At 43.1% G+C, this 22,865-nt stretch overlaps 1 protein-coding gene across 5 annotated transcripts in view; it reads right to left on the reverse strand.

Moving 5' to 3' along the window:
* Window positions 1-18,013: 18,013 nt before the first annotated feature.
* The window catches only part of LOC124034742 (SLIT-ROBO Rho GTPase-activating protein 1-like), a 152,919-nt gene continuing 148,067 nt past the window's right edge, over window positions 18,014-22,865 (reverse strand). For 4 of the 5 annotated variants that reach the window (XM_046348257.1, XM_046348256.1, XM_046348255.1 and 1 more), the window contains exon 22: window positions 18,014-22,554. In XM_046348257.1, the coding sequence (XP_046204213.1) occupies window positions 22,153-22,554 (402 nt within the window). In that variant the 3' untranslated portion in view covers window positions 18,014-22,152. The remainder of the gene's footprint in view (window positions 22,555-22,865) is intronic. The other variant, XM_046348258.1, reaches the window with a different exon arrangement.

The raw sequence follows: 22,865 nt of genomic DNA on the forward strand, positions 1-22,865 counted from the left end.
TGCCTGGATTAGGACCTGCGCCGCTTCCTGTGTGAGGCAGGGTCGTACTCTGCGGATGTTGTAGAGCATGAACCTACAGGAACGGGCCACCGCCTTGATGTTAGTTGAGAACGACAGGGTGTTGTCCAGGATCACACCAAGGTTCTTGGCGCTCTGGGAGGAGGACACAGTGGAGTTGTCAACCGTGATGGCGAGATCATGGAACGGGCAGTCCTTCCCCGGGAGGAAGAGCAGCTCCGTCTTGCCGAGGTTCAGCTTGAGGTGGTGATCCGTCATCCACACTGATATGTCTGCCAGACATGCAGAGATGCGATTCGCCACCTGGTCATCAGAAGGGGAAAGGAGAAGATTAATTGTGTGTCGTCTGCATAGCAATGATAAGAGAGACCATGTGAGGTTATGACAGAGCCAAGTGACTTGGTGTATAGCGAGAATAGGAGAGGGCCAAGAACAGAGCCCTGGGGGACACCAGTGGTGAGAGCGCGTGGTGAGGAGACAGATTCTCGCCACGCCACCTGGTAGGAGCGACCTGTCAGGTAGGACGCAATCCAAGCGTGGGCCGCGCCGGAGATGCCCAACTCGGAGAGGGTGGAGAGGAGGATCTGATGGTTCACAGTATCGAAGGCAGCCGATAGATCTAGAAGGATGAGAGCAGAGGAGAGAGAGTTAGCTTTAGCAGTGCGGAGCGCCTCCGTGATACAGAGGAGAGCAGTCTCAGTTGAATGACTAGTCTTGAAACCTGACTGATTTGGATCAAGAAGGTCATTCAGAGAGAGATAGCGGGAGAGCTGGCCAAGGACGGCACGTTCAAGAGTTTTGGAGAGAAAAGAAAGAAGGGATACTGGTCTGTAATTGTTGACATCGGAGGGATCGAGTGTAGGTTTTTTCAGAAGGGGTGCAACTCTCGCTCTCTTGAAGACGGAAGGGACGTAGCCAACGGTCAGGGATGAGTTGATGAGCGAGGTGAGGTAAGGGAGAAGGTCTCCGGAAATGGTCTGGAGAAGAGAGGAGGGGATAGGGTCAAGCGGGCAGGTTGTTGGGCGGCCGGCCGTCACAAGACGCGAGATTTCATCTGGAGAGAGAGGGGAGAAAGAGGTCAGAGCATAGGGTAGGGCAGTGTGAGCAGAACCAGCGGTGTCGTTTGACTTAGCAAACGAGGATCGGATGTCGTCGACCTTCTTTTCAAAATGGTTGACGAAGTCATCTGCAGAGAGGGAGGAGGGGGGAGGGGGCGGAGGATTCAGGAGGGAGGAGAAGGTGGCAAAGAGCTTCCTAGGGTTAGAGGCAGAAGCTTGGAATTTAGCGTGGTAGAAAGTGGCTTTAGCAGCAGAGACAGAGGAGGAAAATGTAGAGAGGAGGGAGTGAAAGGATGCCAGGTCCGCAGGGAGGCGAGTTTTCCTCCATTTCCGCTCGGCTGCCCGGAGCCCTGTTCTGTGAGCTCGCAATGAGTCATCGAGCCACGGAGCGGGAGGGGAGGACCGAGCCGGCCTGGAGGATAGGGGACATAGAGAGTCAAGGGATGCAGAGAGGGAGGAGAGGAGGGTTGAGGAGGCAGAATCAGGAGATAGGTGGGAGAAGGTTTGAGCGGAGGGAAGAGATGATAGGATGGAAGAGGAGAGAGTAGCGGGGGAGAGAGAGCGAAGGTTGGGACGGCGCGATACCATCCGAGTAGGGGCAGTGTGGGAGGTGTTGGATGAGAGCGAGAGGGAAAAGGATACAAGGCAGTGGTCGGAGACTTGGAGGGGAGTTGCAATGAGGTTAGTGGAAGAACAGCATCTAGTAAAGATGAGGTCGAGCGTATTGCCTGCCTTGTGAGTAGGGGGGGAAGGTGAGAGGGTGAGGTCAAAAGAGGAGAGGAGTGGAAAGAAGGAGGCAGAGAGGAAAGAGTCAAAGGTAGACGTGGGGAGGTTAAAGTCACCCAGAACTGTGAGAGGTGAGCCGTCCTCAGGAAAGGAGCTTATCAAGGCATCAAGCTCATTGATGAACTCTCCGAGGGAACCTGGAGGGCGATAAATGATAAGGATGTTAAGCTTGAAAGGGCTAGTGACTGTGACAGCATGGAATTCAAAGGAGGCGATAGACAGATGGGTAAGGGGAGAAAGAGAGAATGACCACTTGGGAGAGATGAGGATCCCGGTGCCACCACCCCGCTGACCAGACGCTCTCGGGGTGTGCGAGAACACGTGGGCGGACGAAGAGAGAGCAGTAGGAGTAGCAGTGTTGTCTGTGGTGATCCATGTTTCCGTCAGGGCCAAGAAGTCGAGGGACTGGAGGGAGGCATGGGCTGAGATGAACTCTGCCTTGTTGACCGCAGATTGGCAGTTCCAGAGGCTACCGGAGACCTGGAACTCCACGTGGGTCGTGCGCGCTGGGACCACCAGAGTAGGGTGGCCGCGGCCACGCGGTGAGGAGCGTTTGTATGGTCTGTGCAGAGAGGAGAGAACAGGGATAAACCGACACATAGTTGACAGGCTACAGAAGAGGCTACGCTAATGCAAAGGAGATTGGAATGACAAGTGGACTACACGTCTCGAATGTTCAGAAAGTTAAGCTACGTAGCAAGAATCTTATTGACCAAAATGATTAAAATGATACAGTACTGCTGAAGTAGGCCAGCTGGCAGTGGGTGCGTTGTTGACACTACACTAATCAAGTCGTTCCGTTGAGTGTAATAGTTTCTGCAGTGTTGCTATTCGGGGGCTAGCAGGCTAGCTAGCAGTGTTGTTTACGTTACGTTGCGTTAAAAGAACGACAATAGATGGCTAGCGAACCTAGAAAATCGCTCTAGACTACACAATTATCTTTGATACAAAGACGGCTATGTAGCTAGCTAAGTAGCTAGCTACGATCAAACAAATCAAACCGTTGTACTGTAATGAAAATGAAGTGAAAATGTGATACAACCTGTGAATGCGACCGGGTAGTTGAGTTCTATACAGAAGACGTTGGCTAGCGTTGGCTAGCTGTTGGCTAGCTAGCAGAGTCACCTACGTTAAGGACGACAAATAGCTGGCTAGCTAACCTCGGTAAATTAAGATAATCACTCTAAGACTACACACTCTAAACCTAAACAACACAATTATCTTGGATACGATGATACGATGATACGAAGACAGCAAAGACAGCTATGTAGCTAGCTGACACTAAACTAATCAAGTCGTTCAGTTGAGTGTAACAGTTTCTCCAGTGCAGCTAATCAGTGGACGTTAGCTAGCTGGCTAGTGAAGACTAGTGAAGACTACGTTAGGACGGCGAAATACGATAATTACGCAATTATCTTTTGATACAAAGACGGCTATGTAGCTAGCTGAGAAGAAATTGCTAAGATAAGACAAATCAAACCGTTGTGATATAATGAAATATAATGAAAAAGTTATACTACCCGTTGGAGCGACGTGCAGATGCGACCACTCGCTCCAACCGGAACCCCTCCTCCCAGCTGCCCACTGCACTGAGACCAGGAAACACTGTCACCACCGATAAATCCACTATAATTGATCATTTCAATAAGCATTTTTCTACAGCTGGCCATGCTTTCCACCTGGCTACCCCTACCCAGATCAACAGCCCTCCACCCCTCACAGCAACTCGCCCAAGCCTCCCCATTTCTCCTTCACCCAAATCCAGATAGCTGATGTTCTGAAAGAGCTGCACAATCTGGACCCCTACAAATCAGCTGGGCTAGACAATCTGGACCCTCTCTGTCTAAAATTATCTGCCGAAATTGTTGTAACCCCTATTACTAGCCTGTTCAACCTCTTTCTTATCGTCTGAGATTCCCATAGATTGGAAATCTGCCATGGTCATCCCCCTCTTCAAAGGGGGAGACACTCTAGACCCAAACTGCTACATACCTATATCTATCCTACCCTGCCATTCTAAGGTCTTCGAAAGCCAAGTTATCAAACAGATCACAGACCATTTCGAATCCCACAGTACCTTCTCCGCTATGCAATCTGATTTCAGAGCTGGTCATGGGTGCCACGCTCAAGGTCCTAAACAATATCATAACCGCCATCAATAAGAGACATTACTGTGCAGCCCGGATTCATAGACCTGTCCAAGGCTTTCGACTCTCTCAATCACCACATTCTTATCGGCAGACTCAACAGCCTTGGTTCTCAAATGATTGCCTCGCCTGGTTCACCACCTACTTCTCTGATAGAGTTCAGTGTGTCAAATCGGAGGGCCTGAGGTCCGGACCTCTGGCTGTCTCTATGGGGGTGCCACAGGGTTCAATTCTCGGGCCGACTCTTCTCTGTATACATCAATGATGTCGCTCTTGCTGCTGGTGATTCTCTGATCCACCTCTACGCAGACAACACCATTCTGTATACCTCTGGCCCTTCTTTGGACACTGTGTTAACTAAGCTCCAGACGAGCTTCAATGTCGTACAGCTCTCCTTCCATGGCCTCCAACTGCTCTTAAATGTAAGTCAAACTAAATGCATGCTCTTCAACTGATCGCTGCCCGCACCTGCCCGCCCGTCCAGCATCACTACTATGGACTGTTCTGACTTAGAATATGTGGACAACTACAAAAACCTAGGTGTCTGGTTAGACTGTAAACTCTCCTTCCAGACTCATGCATGATGCATCATGCATGATGATGTATACAGGTAAGATAGTCTAGCGGTAGCAAGCTACATTTTTAGATTTGACACTTTTCTAATTTTGACAGGAAGTGGTTTCATTTCAAGCTAAAGTGTACTGTTAGCTAGCTAGCTAATGTTACCTGGCTGGTTCCCTAGCTGACATTATTATTTGTATCCCAGAGCCATATTCATGCAGGGTAGTAACAACATGATTTTGCATTGTGTTCATTGTTGTTTAACATTTGCTGGCTGGCTCTCATTAGCTAATGTTACGTGATGTGTGTGATCTTAAATCTTGTTTACCTAGCTAGCTATATGTTTTAAGCTAAAGTGTACTGTTAGCTAGCTTGCTAACGTTAGCCGGCTGGCTCCCTAGCTGATGTTATTATTTGTATCCCGGGGCTGTTTGCGTTTCTGGTTCGAGCCTAATATTAGCAGGCTAACATTGAACCTGGTTGGTTAGCTCCCAGCACTGTGGCATTGTTGGCACTGTGTTCATTGTTTTTTAACTAGCTAACGTTAGCTGGCTGGCTCGTTAGCTAACATTACTTGATGTGTGTACAACACCCGTTGCATATGGACGGTGTCAGTTAACATCTGCAAAAAAGTGTAATGAAATTGTTGCCAGCAGAGCTGGTTAGGCTGTTTTCATGTTAAACAAATCATCGGCCAGAGCATCAAGTGTGCCCCCCCGAGAGTGAACCAAGATGGGTAGTGCTAAAGCTTAAGAGGGTGTGAATGATGCTGAATGGGTGTAAACAAAGAAGTGCTCTTCACTAGATACCAAAATATTCAAAAGCCATTTTCTCAAAAATGAGTTTACAAGTTGATCAACTTTCAAAGCAGAATTACTTTCACATTGTCCCTCAAATGCTGTGTATGATATACCATTTTGAGTCTACTTTTATCAAATGTTTAAAAGAAAATGTTGCTACGTAAGACTGAATCCAGGTGGTGAGTCACATGTGCACTTGTTGGCTGCTTTTTTTCACTCTGCGGTCCAACTCATCCCAAACCATCTCAATTTGGTTGAGGTCGGGTGGTTGTGGGGGCCAGGTCATCTAATGCAGCATTCCATCACTCTCCTTGGTCAAATATCCTTTACACAGCCTGGAGGTTTGTTTTTGGTCATTGTCCCGTTGGAAAAACAAATGATAGTCCCACTCAGCGCAAACCAGATGGGATGGCATATAGTCCACAATCATCTCCTTTGTCTTGATCACGTTGAGGGAGAGCTGGTTGTCCTTGCACCACACGGTCAGGTCAATGACCTCCTCCCTATAGGCTGTCTCATTGTTGTCGACTGTAAGTCGCTTTGGATAAAAGCGTCTGCTAAATGGCATATATTATTATATTATTATTATTATCAGGCCTACCACTGTTATGTCATTGGCAAACTTAATGATGGTGTTGGAGTCGTACCTGGCAGTCCAGTCATCAGTGAACAGGGAGTACTGTAGGAGACTGTGCACGCACCCCTGAGGGGCCCCCGTGTTGTGGTTCAGTGTGGCGGATGTTTTGTTACCTACCCTTACCACCTGGGGGCGGCCCGTCAGGAAGTCCAGTTGCAGAGGGAGGTGTTTAGTCCCAGGTCCTTAGCTTAGTGATTAGCTTTGAGGGCACAATGCTGTTGATTGCTGAGCTGTGTCACGTCTGCTGCTGCTTCTCCCCTCCGGCATACGACGTCGTCAGAGTACTAACCACCGGTCCTGGGTTCATCATAACGCACACCTGGCACTCATCATTACGCGCACCTGTGAATCATTATGATTCAACCCTGGACCCCATTACCTTCATCATTTCCTTCCCTTTATATGTCACTATCCCAGGTTCACTCACCAGTTGGTATTGTTCTTGTGTCTCAGCGTACTGCCTTAAGTTAGGGTCGTGTTCTTGGTTTTGTTGATTTATTAAAATGTTGCACCTGCTTCCGACTCACCACCCCATCATTACAAGCTGTAGTCAATGAATAGAATTCTCACATAGGTGTTCCTTTTGTCCAGGTGTGAAATGGCAGTGTGGGGTGCAATAGAGATTGCATCATCTGTGGATCTGTTGGGGCGGTATGCAAATTGAAGTGGGTCTAGGGTTTCTGGGATAATGGTGTTAGCCATGACCAGCCTTTCAAAGCATTTCATGGCTACAGATGTGAGTGGTAGTCATTTAGGCAGGTTATCTTAGTGTTCTTGGGCACAGCGACTATGGTGGTCTGCTTAAAACATGTTGATATTACAGACTCAGACAGGGAGAGGTTGAAAATGTCAGTGAAGACACTTGCCAGTTGGTCAGCGCATGCTCGGAGTACACCTCCTGGTAATCCGTCTGGCCCTGCGGCTTGTGAATGTTAACCTGTTTAAAGGTCTTACTCACATCGGCTGCGGAGAGCATGATCACACAGTCGTCTGGAACAGCTGGTGCTCTCATGCATGTTTCAGTGTTACTTGCCTCGAAGCTATAAACTATCAAAATAAAGTTGCACACTCCATGTATAATCTCCCAGCAATTTAATGGGTATTTAACAATGTTTCGGCATCACTATGCCTTCCTCAGGTTAATGTCAGAAATACTTGAACCAGGTTATGTAGACAAACAGTGCAATTAGTGTAACCAATGACAGTGGTGAGGGGTACGTCATACTGATTAAGTTAATTAAAAAAGAGTATATGGAATATTACAATTATTACGCTATTGTTATCATATATAAACATAATGTATTTATTTCATGCATAATTTATTTACTTTTCTGCTCTTTTGCACACCAATATCTCTACCTGTACATGACCATCTGATCATTTATCACTCCAGTGTTAATCTGCAAAATTGTATTATTCGCCTACCTCCTCATGCCTTTTGCACACATTGTATATAGACTGCCCATTTTTTTCTACTCTGTTATTGACTTGTTAATTGTTTACTCCATGTGTAACTCTGTGTTGTCTGTTCACACTGCTATGCTTTATTTTGGCCAGGTCGCAGTTGCAAATGAGAACTTGTTCTCAACTAGCCTACCTAGTTAAATAAAGGTGAAATAAAAATAAATAAAATATTTACTAGGTCCCCCCGTGTGGTTCTGGGATTTTTGCTCACCGTTCGTGTGATTATTTTGACCCCACGGGGTGAGATCTTGCATGGAGCCCCAGATCGAGGGAGATTATCAGTGGTCTTGTATGTCTTCCATTTCCTGATAATTGCTCCCACAGTTGATTTCCTCAAACCAAGCTGCTTACCTTTTGAAGATTCAGTCTTCCCAGCCTGGTGCAGGTCTCCAATTTTGTTTCTGGTGTCCTTTGACAGCTCTTTGGTCTTGGCCATAGTAGAGTTTGGAGTGTGACTGTTTGAGGTTGTGGACAGGTGTCTTTTATATTGATAACAAGTTCAAACAGGTGCCATTAATACAGGTAATGAGTGGAGGACAGAGGAGCCTCTTAAAGAAGAAGTTACAGGTCTGTGAGAGCCAGAAATCTTGCTTGTTTGTAGGTGACCAAATACTTATTTTCCACCATAATTTGCAAATAAATTCATAAAAAAATCCTACAATGTGATTTTCTCGATTTTTTTCCCTCCTTTTGTCTGTCATAGTTGAAGTGTACCTATGATGAAAATTACAGGCCTCTCTCATCATTTTAAGTAGGATAACTTGCACAATTTGTGGCTGACTAAATACTTTTATGCCCCACTATATCTCTTCCATAGAATTATTTTAGAAAGTAAGGGGTGTGTGTCTGTTTGAAAAAAGAATGCTTCTTCAAGTTGTCCCACATACAGGTTTCCATAGTTGGGGGGGAAAGGGGAGCCCATGACTACACCCCAAATTTGAAGGAAAAGGTCAGACTCAAAGACGAAGTAGTTATGGGATAATAACATTTACATTTACATTTAAGTCATTTAGGCCAGGCCAGGGTGTGACATGGGTTTATGTTGTTGTATTTCGTATTGGGGTTTTTGTATTATTGTGATTGCGGCTGAGTAGGAGTGTTGTATGGGCTTGGCTGCCTGAGGCGGTTCTCAATCAGAGTCAGGTGATTTTCGTTGTCTCTGATTGGGAACCGTATTTAGGTAGCCTGGTTTCGCTTTGTATTTCATGGGTGATTGTTCCTGTCTCTGTGTAGTTTCACCAGATAGGCTGTAATTAGGTTTCACGTTCCGTTTGTTGTTTTGTATTTTGTATCTTTATTTCATGTGTCACTTTTTTCTATTAAAGTCATGAGTAACCACTACGCTGCATTTCGGTCCGACTCTCTTTTGACAAACGAAGAACGCCGTTACAACAGCTTATCATGAGATATTCTAACTCAGGCGAGCAAAACCTCAAGACTTCCTTAGATATTGTGTAACAGCTGTTGTTTACAAATAGAAAAAGGCTCCCGCCCCGTGTCTTACCAGAGGCTGCTGATCTATCCTGCCGATAGAGTGTATAACCCGCCAGCTGTATGTTATTAATGTCCTCGTTCAGCCACAACTCAGTGAAACATAAGATACTACAGTTTTTAATGTCCCATTGGTATTTATTTTCCAGTGATTGAACGTTGGCTAACAGTATGGATGGCAAAGGCAGATTAGCCATTCATCACCTGATCCTCACAAAGCACCCTGATCTCTTTCCGCGAAATCTCTGTTTCTCCAGCGAATGACGGGGATGAGGGCCTGTTCGGATGTTTGGAGTATATGCTTCCTGTCTGACTCATTTATTAAAAATGATTTGTCCAATTCGAGGGGAGTAATCGCTGTTCTGATGTCCAGAAGCTCTTTTCAGTCATGAGAGATATTGAGAATTTTCCAGAACATGTGTGGCCATTATACATTTCAGGATAGTCAGCTAAACGAGTGCTCTCTATATGTGCTCTAGGTCATTAGACACCATTAGACATACACCTGTCTGGGGAGTGGAAACGACTGGTTATTCCTGTAACTGTGTTATGGCCTAATATGTACTGTTGCTATGGTTACACCTCTTTTCTAGAACATGGCTGTCCCTTTCAGAGGAGTTAGCAGTATGAAGGTTATTTCTGTAAAGTGCCAAGGACTGTTGCTGTGGTCCTACTGTCTTAAGGCAAGTACATGTCTGTATTTTTAAACTATTGGTGTGGCTCTACAGTTTCCATGCCCTAATATGAATCCAAACTAAAATTAGTGCAAGACAATAAGATAACGATAACTAAATTCCAGGGGGGTGAGTCATTAAGAGGAGTTACTATGGGTGTGACGTAAGGAGGAAGAATGTATAAGAAGTATGTGCCAAGACTGGAAAGTAGTTGCTTCATGAACCAGCTCGGCTAATATTACTTCGTAATAAAGTCTTATTGAACTCACTGACTCCGGTATTTGAGCAATATTATTGACTGAATAATCCCACAACAGAGACAGTAGCAGCAACATTATGTACAAAATAAGTTACAAACAATGCGGAAAAAAATAAAATAGCACGGTTGGTTAAGAGCCAATAAAACGGCAGCCATCCTCTCAGGCGCCATCTTTCAATCTCCCAGTCCCTGACGCTGAAAAACGTCTCCACAACATGATGCTGCCACCACCATGCTTCATCGTAGGGATGGTGTCAGGTTTCCTCCAGACGCGTGGCATTCAGGCCAAAGAGTTCAATCTTGGTTTCATCAGACCAGAGGATCTTGTTTCTCATGGTCTGAGAGTCTTTAGGTGCCTTTTGGCAAACTCCAAGTGGGCTGTCATGTGCCTTTTACTGAAGAATGGCTTCCGCCTGGCCACTACCATAAAAGCCTGATTGGTGGAGTGCTGCTAAGATGGTTGTCCTTCTGGAAGGTTTTCCCATCTCCACAGAGGAACTCTAGAACTCTGTCATAGTGATCACCGGGTTCTTGGTCAACCCCCTGACCATGGCCCTTCTCCCCCAATTTCTCAGTTTGGCCGGGTGGCCAGATCTAGGAAGAGTCTTGGGGGTTCCAAACTTCTTCCATTTATGAATGATGGAGGCCACTGTGTTCTTGGGGACCTTCCCCAGATCTGTGCCTCAACAGAATCCAGTCTCTGAGCTCTTCGACCTCATGGCTTGGTTTTTGTTCTGACATGCGCTGTCAACCGTGGGACCTTATACAGACAGATGTGTGCCTTTCCAAATCATGTCCAATCAATTGAATTTACCACAAGTGGCTTCCAATCAAGTTGTCAAAACTTCTCAAGGATGATCATTGGAAACAGGATGCACCTGAGCTCAATTTCGAGTCTCATAGCAAAGAGTCTGAATATAATTTTTTTATTGCTGAAGATGTGAAGAAAAAATGTTTAATCCATTTTAGAATAAGGCTGTAATGTAATTTATTTTTGAAAAAGTCAAAGTGTCTAAATATTTTCCATAGGCACTGTGTGTATATGTGTGTATATATATATATGTGTGTATATATATATATATATATATATATATATACACTTTTTTTATTCATTATACAATATTATCAGCAATAAACTACTAATATCCCTATCATATATGTCTAACTAAACAGGTATAAACAAGAAAATACTAAATACATACAAAAAAAGTATATGAAAACATTTAAGTCCAATTGTATTCACTTGGATAGAAATCTAATTATAATGATTCAGGTTATTCACTATGGATAATGTATTAACAAGATCAATTCAATCAAAAATATGTTTTCATTTTGGCAAAGAGTTCTGGATTTTTTGTTTGTGTATAAAGTATTTGGCAACAAGAAAGAAAAAGATACAATATTTTCAATGGTCTTATCATTGCATTAGTAACATATTATATCCTTCATGTAAAGAAAGACGTACGTAGGTAGTGTTCATAAAGGTAAATAAGTATTCTGTAAGGTTTTCCCCAAAATATGTCACAGATTTACACTCATAGAACAAGTGTGTCAGATTTTCAACTTTTTTGCAGAAAACACAGATATCATGAATATCAACAAATGTGGACAACATAGAATTACATGGATATATATTTTGTAGAATCTTGCACTTCCTTAAATGTGTTTGGTATACCATATTTGTACGGCATCAAGCAAGCTAATTTCCAGACATTGTCAGGAATAAGCATGTTCCAAAAAAACATTTCCTCTTGGCATTAGTTGGTTCCGTGAAATTTGTCTTATGTATTTGTCAAGTAAGCCCACAACTTCCAAGCTGAGTTCTGCTTGTCTAGCTTGCTAGCTAAGATTTTGAGAGTATGATGTTGACATGATCAGTCCAATCAAAGCTATGGTAGATATAATGTGATTTGACGTCATTTTATCAGTGGCCAATGACCTTGAGCCTTCATGGATGGGCACTTGTAATGTAAATCTATGGCAGCATAGTTTAAATTCCCAAGCTCTCCCTGTAGGTTTTGCGGTGACGTAGTGTCCATGAGTGACAGAACACTGAGCCAATCACGGCACAACTAGAGAACATTACCAACCCCTACGCTCTGTATTTTCTGCTGGCTGCCCTACCACCACATAAAGCTCCGAGCTAGGCTGAAACACCTGAATTTTGGAGCTGCCTTACTCAAGAAAGCAAAAAAGAAACCATGTTTGTATATGGCTTTATTATCTCAATGATATATTTTTCACATCGTTTGCAAACTGATATGTGACACGTATTAATGCAAAAAAAAAAAAAAAAAAAACAGGCAACAAAAAGGTGAGACTAAAAAACAGGTGAGGCTCTGCCCCACCTGCCCTGAATGACAGGTCGTCACTGTTCCGCATACAAAGTATCTGCTCAGGTGTAAATTGTCGTACTGAAGACACTCTTTAGGAAAGGATTGACAGACTCTTGGTGAAGTATTAGCAAGAATAACACTGTCCTGGCTCATAACACGACCCGAAGCCTTTTCTTTGCCTTCACTGATAACATATCTTCCACTGTCACAAAGTATTCCAAGTAGGACCACATCTGTACAGTGAACTTTTGACCAACAATCTGGTCAAGCTGCTTGTCCAAACATCCTTGATATCCACTGATCATTTTTTAAAACATATTGAGACACTACAGAACCACTGTCACGCCCTGGTCGTGTGTTTATCTTCATTTATTTGGTCAGGCCAGGGTGTGACATGGGTTTTTGTATGTGGTGTGTATGTATTGGGATTGTAGTTAAGTCTATGGCTGTCTGAAGTGGTTCTCAATCAGAGGCAGGTGTTTATCGTTGTCTCTGATTGGGAACCATATTTAGGCAGCCATATTCTTTGTGTTTCGTGGGTGATTGTCCTTAGTGTCTTTGTACCAGATAGGGCTGTTTCGGTTTTCACATTTCATTATTTTGTCGTTTCTTCATGTATAGTTTTTTCCTTCATTAAAATATCATGAATCATCATCACGCTGCATTTTGGTCGACTCTCCTTCTCCACAAGAAAGCCGTTACACCCACACCTTCTTGTTACTGTAGGCACCTGGTATCTTTTAAGTGATAATGCCTGAGAAGCTGGTGTTTGGAGGATATATTGGCTTGGGTGTTGTTAGGCCCGAGACGAAGTCAATATATCCTCCAAATACCAGCTGAGGGCATTATCACTTTTATGCAACAGGTTACCAACATATTCAAATAACGATTGACATATTTTCATTCAAACCTTATTTTGATGAATTGATTCATACTATTTCATTCATATTTTTGTTCTGTATCTATGGACGCGACCCAGTCGTTCAGTCTTTTTGTTCTGTATCTATGGACGCGACCCAGTCGTTCAGTCTTTTTGTTCTGTATCTATGGACGCGACCCAGTCATTCAGTCTTTTTGTTCTGTATCTATGGACGCGACCCAGTCGTTCAGTCTGTTTGTTCTGTATCTATGGACGCGACCCAGTCATTCAGTCTTTTTGTTCTGTATCTATGGACGCGACCCAGTCGTTCAGTATTTTTGTTCTGTATCTATGGACGCGACCCAGTCGTTCAGTATTTTTGTTCTGTATCTATGGACGCGACCCAGTCATTCAGTCTTTTTGTTCTGTATCTATGGACGCGACCCAGTCGTTCAGTCTTTTTGTTCTGTATCTATGGACGCGACCCAGTCATTCAGTATTTTTGTTCTGTATCTATGGACGCAACCCAGTCGTTCAGTATTTTTGTTCTGTATCTATGGACGCGACCCAGTCGTTCAGTATTTTTGTTCTGTATCTATGGACGTGACCCAGTCGTTCAGTATTTTTGTTCTGTATCTATGGACGCGACCCAGTCATTCAGTCTTTTTGTTCTGTATCTACGGACGCGACCCAGTCATTCAGTCTTTTTGTTCTGTATCTATGGACGCGACCCAGTCGTTCAGTCTTTTTGTTCTGTATCTATGGACGCGACCCAGTCATTCAGTCTTTTTGTTCTGTATCTATGGACGCGACCCAGTCATTCAGTCTTTTTGTTCTGTATCTACGGACGCGACCCAGTCATTCAGTCTTTTTGTTCTGTATCTATGGACGCGACCCAGTCGTTCAGTCTTTTTGTTCTGTATCTATGGACGCGACCCAGTCGTTCAGTATTTTTGTTCTGTATCTATGGACGCGACCCAGTCATTCAGTATTTTTGTTCTGTGTCTTTGGACGCAACCCAGTCGTTCAGTCTTTTTGTTCTGTATCTATGGACACGAACCAGTCATTCAGTCTATTTGTTCTGTATCTATGGACACGAACCAGTCATTCAGTCTATTTGTTCTGTATCTATGGACACGAACCAGTCATTCAGTCTATTTGTTCTGTATCTATGGACACGAACCAGTCATTCAGTCTATTTGTTCTTTATCTATTGACGCGACCCAGTCTTGTTCTAAATGTTCCATTGCCATACTGTGTGGCAACGTTCTTATCCCTTGCTTGCTTGCTAGCTAGCAAACTATGGCTAGCTGCATTTGCATTTGTTTTAGCTGTTTTCTAGTGACATTTATTTGGATACATCCATAACAATGAGCTAATGAGGCGCAATTTTGCCTGGCATAGAAAATGTGCTCACTCATCAGGACACTATTATTCAGAGGTGCTAGCCAAGAACACAGACACAATCACTTCAAACGCAAATTAGCTGCATTTCGTTTGACCTTTTTTAATTGTCTTGTTGTTGTTGTTGGTATATATCCGTAAAAATCAAGCCAGCTGATTCAAGATTTCGACTGTCTGAGAAACGCTGCCTGCCTGTCGTTCTCGTCCTGACTCCTGACACATTCATTACTTTGGGACGGCATAATATAATTATTGAAACAATTTTGCAAATGTCGGAGACAGACAACAAGGTTTATACAGATCTTCGCTATTGAAAACAAAATGTTAATCTAAAAGAAATGTGAGATAATATCTAGATGCTTTTTATAGTGGAGATGACGTTTATAAATTCCCTGGCTGGGCTAATGAGACAGTGGATTGCGCAGTCAGAGGGAACAAAGTAAATGGGCATGTTGACGTCATTGATGTAGCCGGTGGCAATTTGTGGAATGGACACCGGCTGGAATGCGGTTTTAACCAATCAGTTTTCAGGATTAGACACACCACTTGTATAAATGCTCATAACCTCACCCTAAATTCTTCGGTTGTCTGTCCCACTTCTGGTGAAATGAAACTGACAGTCACAGCTCATGTCATATCTGGGATCCTTGGGACGTCCCTATTCCATTTTAAAATGGTTAAGGGTAGGGTTAGGTAAAGGTTATGGTTAAGGTTAGGGTGGGTGGAGATTAAAGTTTTGGGTAGGGATGTCCCAAGGAAGGATCTAAGGTGGCTGACCTTAAAATTACCTCTGCTTTCAACTTGAACAATCTGGCATTTATTGAAAATTCACTCCTCTCTTCTGTTGATATGATTAACATAAGATGTTGCCTTACATGGACCCCTCTGCTTTTTATTGTTGCCTTACATGGACCCCTCTGATTTTTATTGTTGCCTTACATGGACCCCTCTGCTTTTTATTGTTGCCTTACATGGACCCCTCTGCTTTTTATTGTCGCCTTACATAGACCCCTCTGCTTTTTATTGTTGCCTTACATGGACCCCTCTGCTTTTTATTGCTGCCTTACATAGACCCCTCTGCTTTTTATTGTTGCCTTACATAGACCCCTCTGCTTTTTATTGTTGCCTTACATGGACCCCTCTGCTTTTTATTGTTGCCTTACATGGACCCCTCTGCTTTTTATTGTTGCCTTACATGGACCCCTCTGCTTTTTATTGTTGCCTTACATGGACCCCTCTGCTTTTTATTGTTGCCTTACATGGACCCCTCTGCTTTTTATTGTTGCCTTACATAGACCCCTCTGCTTTTTATTGTTGCCTTACATGGACCCCTCTGCTTTTTATTGCTGCCTTACATAGACCCCTCTGCTTTTTATTGTTGCCTTACATAGACCCCTCTGCTTTTTATTGTTGCCTTAGATGGACCCCTCTGCTTTTTATTGTTGCCTTACATGGACCCCTCTGCTTTTTATTGTTGCCTTACATGGACCCCTCTGCTTTTTATTCAACTGTGTTGTATGTTAAACATTAAATAAGTAAATTGATGTAATAATACTAATGGTCACACGATGGCACTACAGTATTGCAAAGAACACGCTATAACGTGTTACAATATACTGTATATCATATTGGTATAACTGTTATAACACAGGATACTTTGTGGGAACCTTTCATGCCTACATTGAGTTTTATTTGGAGTTCACTTCCCTACATTTCTCCCATTTACAATTTGTATTTCAAGAAATCATTTCAAATACATCAACATGATTTGCAAATAAATTCATAAAAAATCCTACAATGTGATTTTCTGGATTTTTTTTCTCATTTTGTCTGTCATAGTTGAAGTGTACCTATGATGAAAATTACAGGCCTCTCTCATCTTTTTAAGTGGGAGAACTTGCACAATTGGTGGCTGACTAAATACTTTTTTGCCCCACTGTATGTTACATAGTTGGACTATAGAAACCCAGGTCCGTAGTTTCTCCTTCAGGCAGGAAGACATTTTAGGAGACACCTGCTGTAGGGGAGAGTGGGTAAAGTTGAGCCACTTGTTACATTCAACATCACTCAGTCAAGGGAAATATACTATTCTTTCTAACAAAGTATTTCAGCATGTTGTGTATCCCTGGAAATAATCAGAATTCACGTAAACATTACAGTTTTGAAAACATAGTGTCCAAAAAAGTGGTCTCTTGGCACAACTTACCCCATGTTTTGGGTAAATTAAGCCACCTACACATTTCTGTAGTAAATTAAATATTACCGCTACCTTTTTAAAACTGTCTATATTTATTTCCCAAACATAATTCAACACAATCATGTAACCTTAAACCTGTGTTAACACCTATTATTTATTGGCCCTGTGTAGGGTGCCGTCTTAAGGGGAGAGTCCCCATTGAAACGGGTTCATTTGAAAATGGAGAAGCACTAACTCTATAATGAACATCAGCTTGTGAATGAGTTGTACAATGTATACTCATTTGCAAGCTAATGTTCATTATTCTACCTTACTTTGAAGAAAATGGGTATATGACCTAAGCTAACATGAAACGCTAAAAACTATATTCTATATTTAAGAAATAACAGTTTCTGCACCGTTAAATAGTGAAGTATGTCATGTAACACAATGACCAATGATTCAACAGAGGCTTGTAATTCTGCTGACAGTGTGCACAGTGCTCATGTTATCACAAGAGTACAAGGCCACTTCAGAATGAACAAACTACACAGAACAAAAATATAAACATAACATGCAACAATTTCTTCAATTTTACTGAGTTTACAGCTCATGTAAGGAAATCAGTCAATTGAAATAAATTCATTAGGGCCTAATCTATGGATTTCACATGACTGGGAATACAGATAGACATCTGTTGGTCACAGATCCTGCTGAAACATGAGGTGATGGCAGACGATGAATGGCACGACAATGGGCCTCAGGATCTCATCACGGTATCTCTGTGCATTCAAATTGCCATCGATAATGTAATTGTGTTCGTTATCAGTAACCAGGATTCATCCATGAAGAGCACACTTCTCCAGCGTGCCAGTGAAGGTGAGCATTTTCCCACTGAATTCGGTTACAACGCCAAACTGCAGTCAGGTCAAGACCTTGGTGAGGACAACGAGCATGCAAAGGAGTTTCCCCGACACGGTTTCTGACAGTTTGTGCAGAAATTCTTTGGTTGTGCAAACCCACAGTTTCATAAACTGTCTGGGTTTCTGGTCTCAAATGATCTCGCAGATGAAGAAGCAGGATGTGGAGGTCCTGAACTGGCGTGGTTACACGTGGGCTAGGGTTGTGAGGCTGGTTGGACATACTGCCAAATTCTCTAAAACGACATAGGAGCTGGTTTATGGTGGAGAAATGAATATTGAATTCTCTATCAACAGCTCTGGTGGACATTCCTGCAGTCAGCAGCCAATTGCACGCTCCCTCAAAACTTGAGACATCTGTGGCATTGTGTTGTGACAAAACTGCACATTTTAGTGGACTTTCATTGTCCCCAGCACAAGGTACACCTGTGTAATGATCATGCTGTTTAACCCGCTCCTTGATATGCCACATCTGTCAGGTGGATGGAAATGCTCACTAACAGGGATGTAAAGAAATTTGTGCACATTTGAGAGAAAGTTTGCGCGAATTGAGAATTTCTGGGATCTTTAATTTCAGCTCATAAAACATGGGACAAACACTTTACATGTTGCGTTTATATTGTTGTTCAGTGTATTTCCTTTATTAGACAGAAAAACCCTTGAGGAACAGTCCTCAGAGCTCCAAGTTGTTAAGCTGTTTACATGCCAAATATACAGTTCTGTGCAATGTCACAATGGATAAGCAGTATCTTTATTATTAAAGATTGACGTTGCCACGAGCAGCACCGCAGATATTGAGATGCAAGACCTCACTCATAAATGAATTTGTCTCGCTTCCTACTCCACTTGCTCATAACACAGGGTCTGAAATAAGAATGCAACCGTACAGAACATTGAAACTGTTTTAGAGAAACTATGAACTAAGGCACTTTCATGTGTACATACTACAGATGTACATGGACACAAAGCAACAGTCAACAGGCAGGACTCCACTGCTAACTGTGTATAATGGCATATAGAAAGACAACACAGATTACAACAGGCTCATGTTCATTAGGACACTGTTGCAAAACGGAAAGCAAAATGAGTGTTTCTTATTGGGGTAGTCCCTTCCTGTTTGTTCTCTTCCCTTTGGTGTCTGATGAATACGACCGAAGTTTGGGTGGGACACCTGCAAATTCCATGGCTCTGTTCTTTGGACCTTTGAATTTCTACAACCTTTGTTCTAAAAGTCCCATTCAATTCTAACAAACAAAATCTGAAACAAAAATGATTACAAAATCCAGAAAGGGTTAGTAATCCAGAATTTAAATCATATTCACTTTTAATATAAATGACATTTTGGCAACAGACAAAAATAAACCTGTTGCAGTTTGTATGCCAAGGAAAGCATTGCTTATTGCAAACTTGAGACAATGCTTTTTGGAGTCCTTGTTCTTTAACCAGATGCAAGCTTCCCACGCATGCATCCATCAGTCTATTGTCTTCAGCTACACAGCACCTTTAAAAGAGACCCATAGAGGGCACTGTCACAGGGGAACATACAGTTACAGTATGAGGAGGCCATTTCCCTTGTGATGGTTAGTTGTCACATGCACCCACCAGTGGAGGCTGCTGAGCGGAGGACGGCACATAATAATGGCCGGAATGGAGTGAAGGGAATGGTATCAACCATGGTTTTCATGTGTTTGATAACATTCCATTCACTAGATTATACTCCATTCCATACATTATTATGAGGCATCGTTCCCTCAGCAGCCTCCACAATGACACCCACATCCTGTGAAATGGTCTTCAGTGAACATGTGAGTATGCATTCCCCACGTCCACATGTGCTGCGTCTGCTCCTCTATACAGCTGGGATCTGGCACACAACAATCATTCAAAAGGGGGTATAACCTAAATGTACTAACAAAGTCCTGATGGAGAATCTAAACATCAGTCACATCTCCCCCACAGCGTAATGGACCAGCCCATCTCCCCATCCACAACACAAGGATTAGCCTACAGATCAGAAGGGGCTATGGGGATGGGATCTAAAGCTCCTAAAACACTGACAAGAAGCAGTATGAACAAAATGGGTCTTTTACAGTAACAGTCAGTCCAGCATTCTGTCTTTGGGAGTTTACTGCCATGAGTTTAGGGAGTCTAAAAGAATGCTTACAATTGCAGAACGAGGGAGAGAGAGAAACAAACATCCATGCTGTAAAAGTAGATGTCGTCTTTGGACAGAGAAAGCCAGGCATTGTGTGTTGTTGTAAACCAAGCTCTGGTGTGTTTTCTATACTCTGTTTTATATGCAAACCATTCTCAACCGCTCCCCTTGAATATAAAGACAAAAACCCGACGAAGGTTCGACACAGGTCTTCAAGAGTATATAAACATTTTCACAGGATTTCCATAACGGGTCATATTTCACAGTGGTTGTATCCTCTTGTCTCCTTCCAGACCTCGATTAGAACTATGATGCTGCGATAAAATTAAAGCGATATAAAATCAACATGTAGGCAATCTTGTAACATCTCGTAACATCATTCTCAGAACTTTTGGGAGGTCCTTGACAAAAGTCCAGCCTAGTCCTTGACAAAAGTGTATCCAGTTCATTTGTACTCTTGTTGTGCACCAAATAAACATCTCATCATCTACTGTCCAATTATATCTACAGTATATACAGTTGCAGCAAAATATATTGGCACCTTTGCACTTTTCTTAAATAATTCCCGGTTTCTTCTCAAATAAGTAGAAACCTAAAAAAATAAATAAACCGGTCTCCACTCCCTATTGGTTTTTCAACATTGCAGAACCAATTTTATGTTTGTGAACTTAAGTTTACAATTTGAGAAAATAAAGAAAATGTCATGAACAAAATGATTAGCCCCAGAGCTTGAAGTTGGAGCTTGAAGTTGGAGCTTGAAGTTGGAGCTTGAAGTTGGAGCTTGAAGTTGGAGCTTGAAGTTGGAGCTTGAAGTTGGAGCTTGAAGTTGGAGCTTGAAGTTGGAGCTTGAAGTTGGAGCTTGAAGTTGGAGCTTGAAGTTGGAGCTTGAAGTTGGAGCTTGAAGTTGGAGCTTGAAGTTGGAGCTTGAAGTTGGAGCTTGAAGTTGGTTACATGGCCTTTGGCCAAGATAACTTCAGATAAATGCTTCTTGGAGCCATCAGTGAGCTTGCTATACCTTTCAACAGGCAATTTGGCCCACTTTTCTGCAGCAAACTGCTATAATTGTTCAACGTTTGAGGGAGCCCTCCACCAACTGCTGCTTCCAGATTCCTCCATAGGTTATGGATGTGATTCTGATCTGAACTCTTCGCTGGCCACTCCAGAACAGTTCAGCGATTCTTCTTGAACCATTTCAAGGTGCTTTTGACGTGTGTTTTGGATTGTTGTCCTGCTGGAAGAGCCACAACCTTAAAGACACTATTTTTGGACACGGTGTTGAACATTGAACTCCAAAATAGCTTGATAATCTGCTGATTTCATGTCGTCTTGCACACGTTCAAGGCCCCAGTATCAGAGGCAGCAAAGCAACCCCACAGCACAAGTACTAGCTCCTGGGTGCCAATCATTTTGCCCAGGCCATTTGTCTTAAGTTTACAAATTTAATTTAGAAAATACAGTTTACAAAAATAAAATACGTTCTGCAATGTTTTTTTTCCAATTGCAATTTATTTGAGAAGAAATAGTGAATTATTTAAGAAAAGTGCAAGGGTGCGAATATATTTGGCCAAAACTGTATGTGAGAGTGCATCCTTATGATCACACACATATCTGGACTCTTGCCCTCCCTGCTTCAGTCTCAGCTATAAACATTAGCTACATCCAAACTTCCAACAGCTTTCAAATGGTGGTTTGAAATTTCACTATTGACAGCTTATATTTCTGAGTGGCAGTAAAGCCTTACGATTGGTACTCTAAATCTAAGCATTGTCCATCTAAGTGAGAAGCAAACCGTAGTCAGGTTCAGCTACATTTCCCATAGTTCCCCTGGCTGAGTAGTAAGCAAAACAGAATTGCAACGTGCACTATTTTATTTCTTTAGCTTTCATTCTTTTGTAGTTCTCTAGTTTTTGTAAACTACCAGACAAGTTTCTCTAACCTCAAAGGAAGCCTCATGATTTGTTGTTCTGTATACAGTAATGATCAAGAAGAAAACGTTGACTTATCTAGCGATGCTAGGCATTTCAGCAGATTCTACAGTATTTTCCATATGGATCTTGACAATTATTTGTCTGTTAAATAGTTAGTCACACTGAAACATGCTCCTTTCCTTGTGGTAGTTCAGTCTGTCTAGCAGACCTGAGAATGTTCCTGTTTTCATTGTTAATAAATGTGGTTAACTTACTGGACACTGGTTAACTTCTCGACACAAGAAAACACATCTTTCTCACAAAGTAAATTACAACAGCATCCTCAATGTCCAGGCAATGGACTGTTCTTATACTGTCTTACACAATATTGTTAGTATTATTATCATCTATAGACAATGATAACATATTGCTACTATATGTAGTCAGAGACCCTCTCCCAGTTTCCTGTTGGTCCATGTTCCCATCCCAGAGTTCAAAGTTCACATGGTGCACGACTTGTCGAGGGGGTCTTGGGGAGGGTGTACAGGGGGAGGGTGAGCCGGGCCCGTCTTGGGCAGCACCAGCGGCTTGGGCCTCAGGGCAGGCGGCTTAAGCTGCACCCCCATACGGGGTACCACTACTGGCTTGAAGGTGCTCATGGTGTCGCTGGAAGAGCTGGTGCTGCGGCGCATCGGGGGCCCCCCGGCCTCGCCGGTCTGAGCCCTCAGAAGGATGTTGTGGAGGGGGCTGAGGGACTCGCTGGAGCTGGCTGGGGTGGGACCCCCGGTCGACTGCCTCTGCTCCAGGGTGTCCAGCACAACATCGGGAGCGTGCTTGGCCGAACTCTGCCTCTCCAGCTCACGCAGCTCGTTCAGCGCCGTGTTCATCGTCTCCTCTATGTCCTGCAGGGAGGGAGAGACAGGCAAATCAAGGGAGGAGAGAAAGAGAAAAGAACAATAGACAAGGGAATACAGTGACATCACACCACCAGCATGCATCATACAATAAATACATGTATGTGAGCACCGTCAGGATAAAAGTGCTGCTGAAGACTGAAATCCCTGGGTATGTTCCTGACTCAGAATAAGACAGGATGCAGCGATGACAGGACAGTCATCCGAGCATCTCCCAGAGACCGACAACCCAACGGAGAGAGACATCGTCCTCTCTCTGACCCTAAGCTTCCTAATTAGAAGTCTCTCCACGCTGCTTC

Source organism: Oncorhynchus gorbuscha, linkage group LG01, assembly GCF_021184085.1.
Source record: "Oncorhynchus gorbuscha isolate QuinsamMale2020 ecotype Even-year linkage group LG01, OgorEven_v1.0, whole genome shotgun sequence".
NCBI lineage: Eukaryota > Metazoa > Chordata > Actinopteri > Salmoniformes > Salmonidae > Oncorhynchus > Oncorhynchus gorbuscha.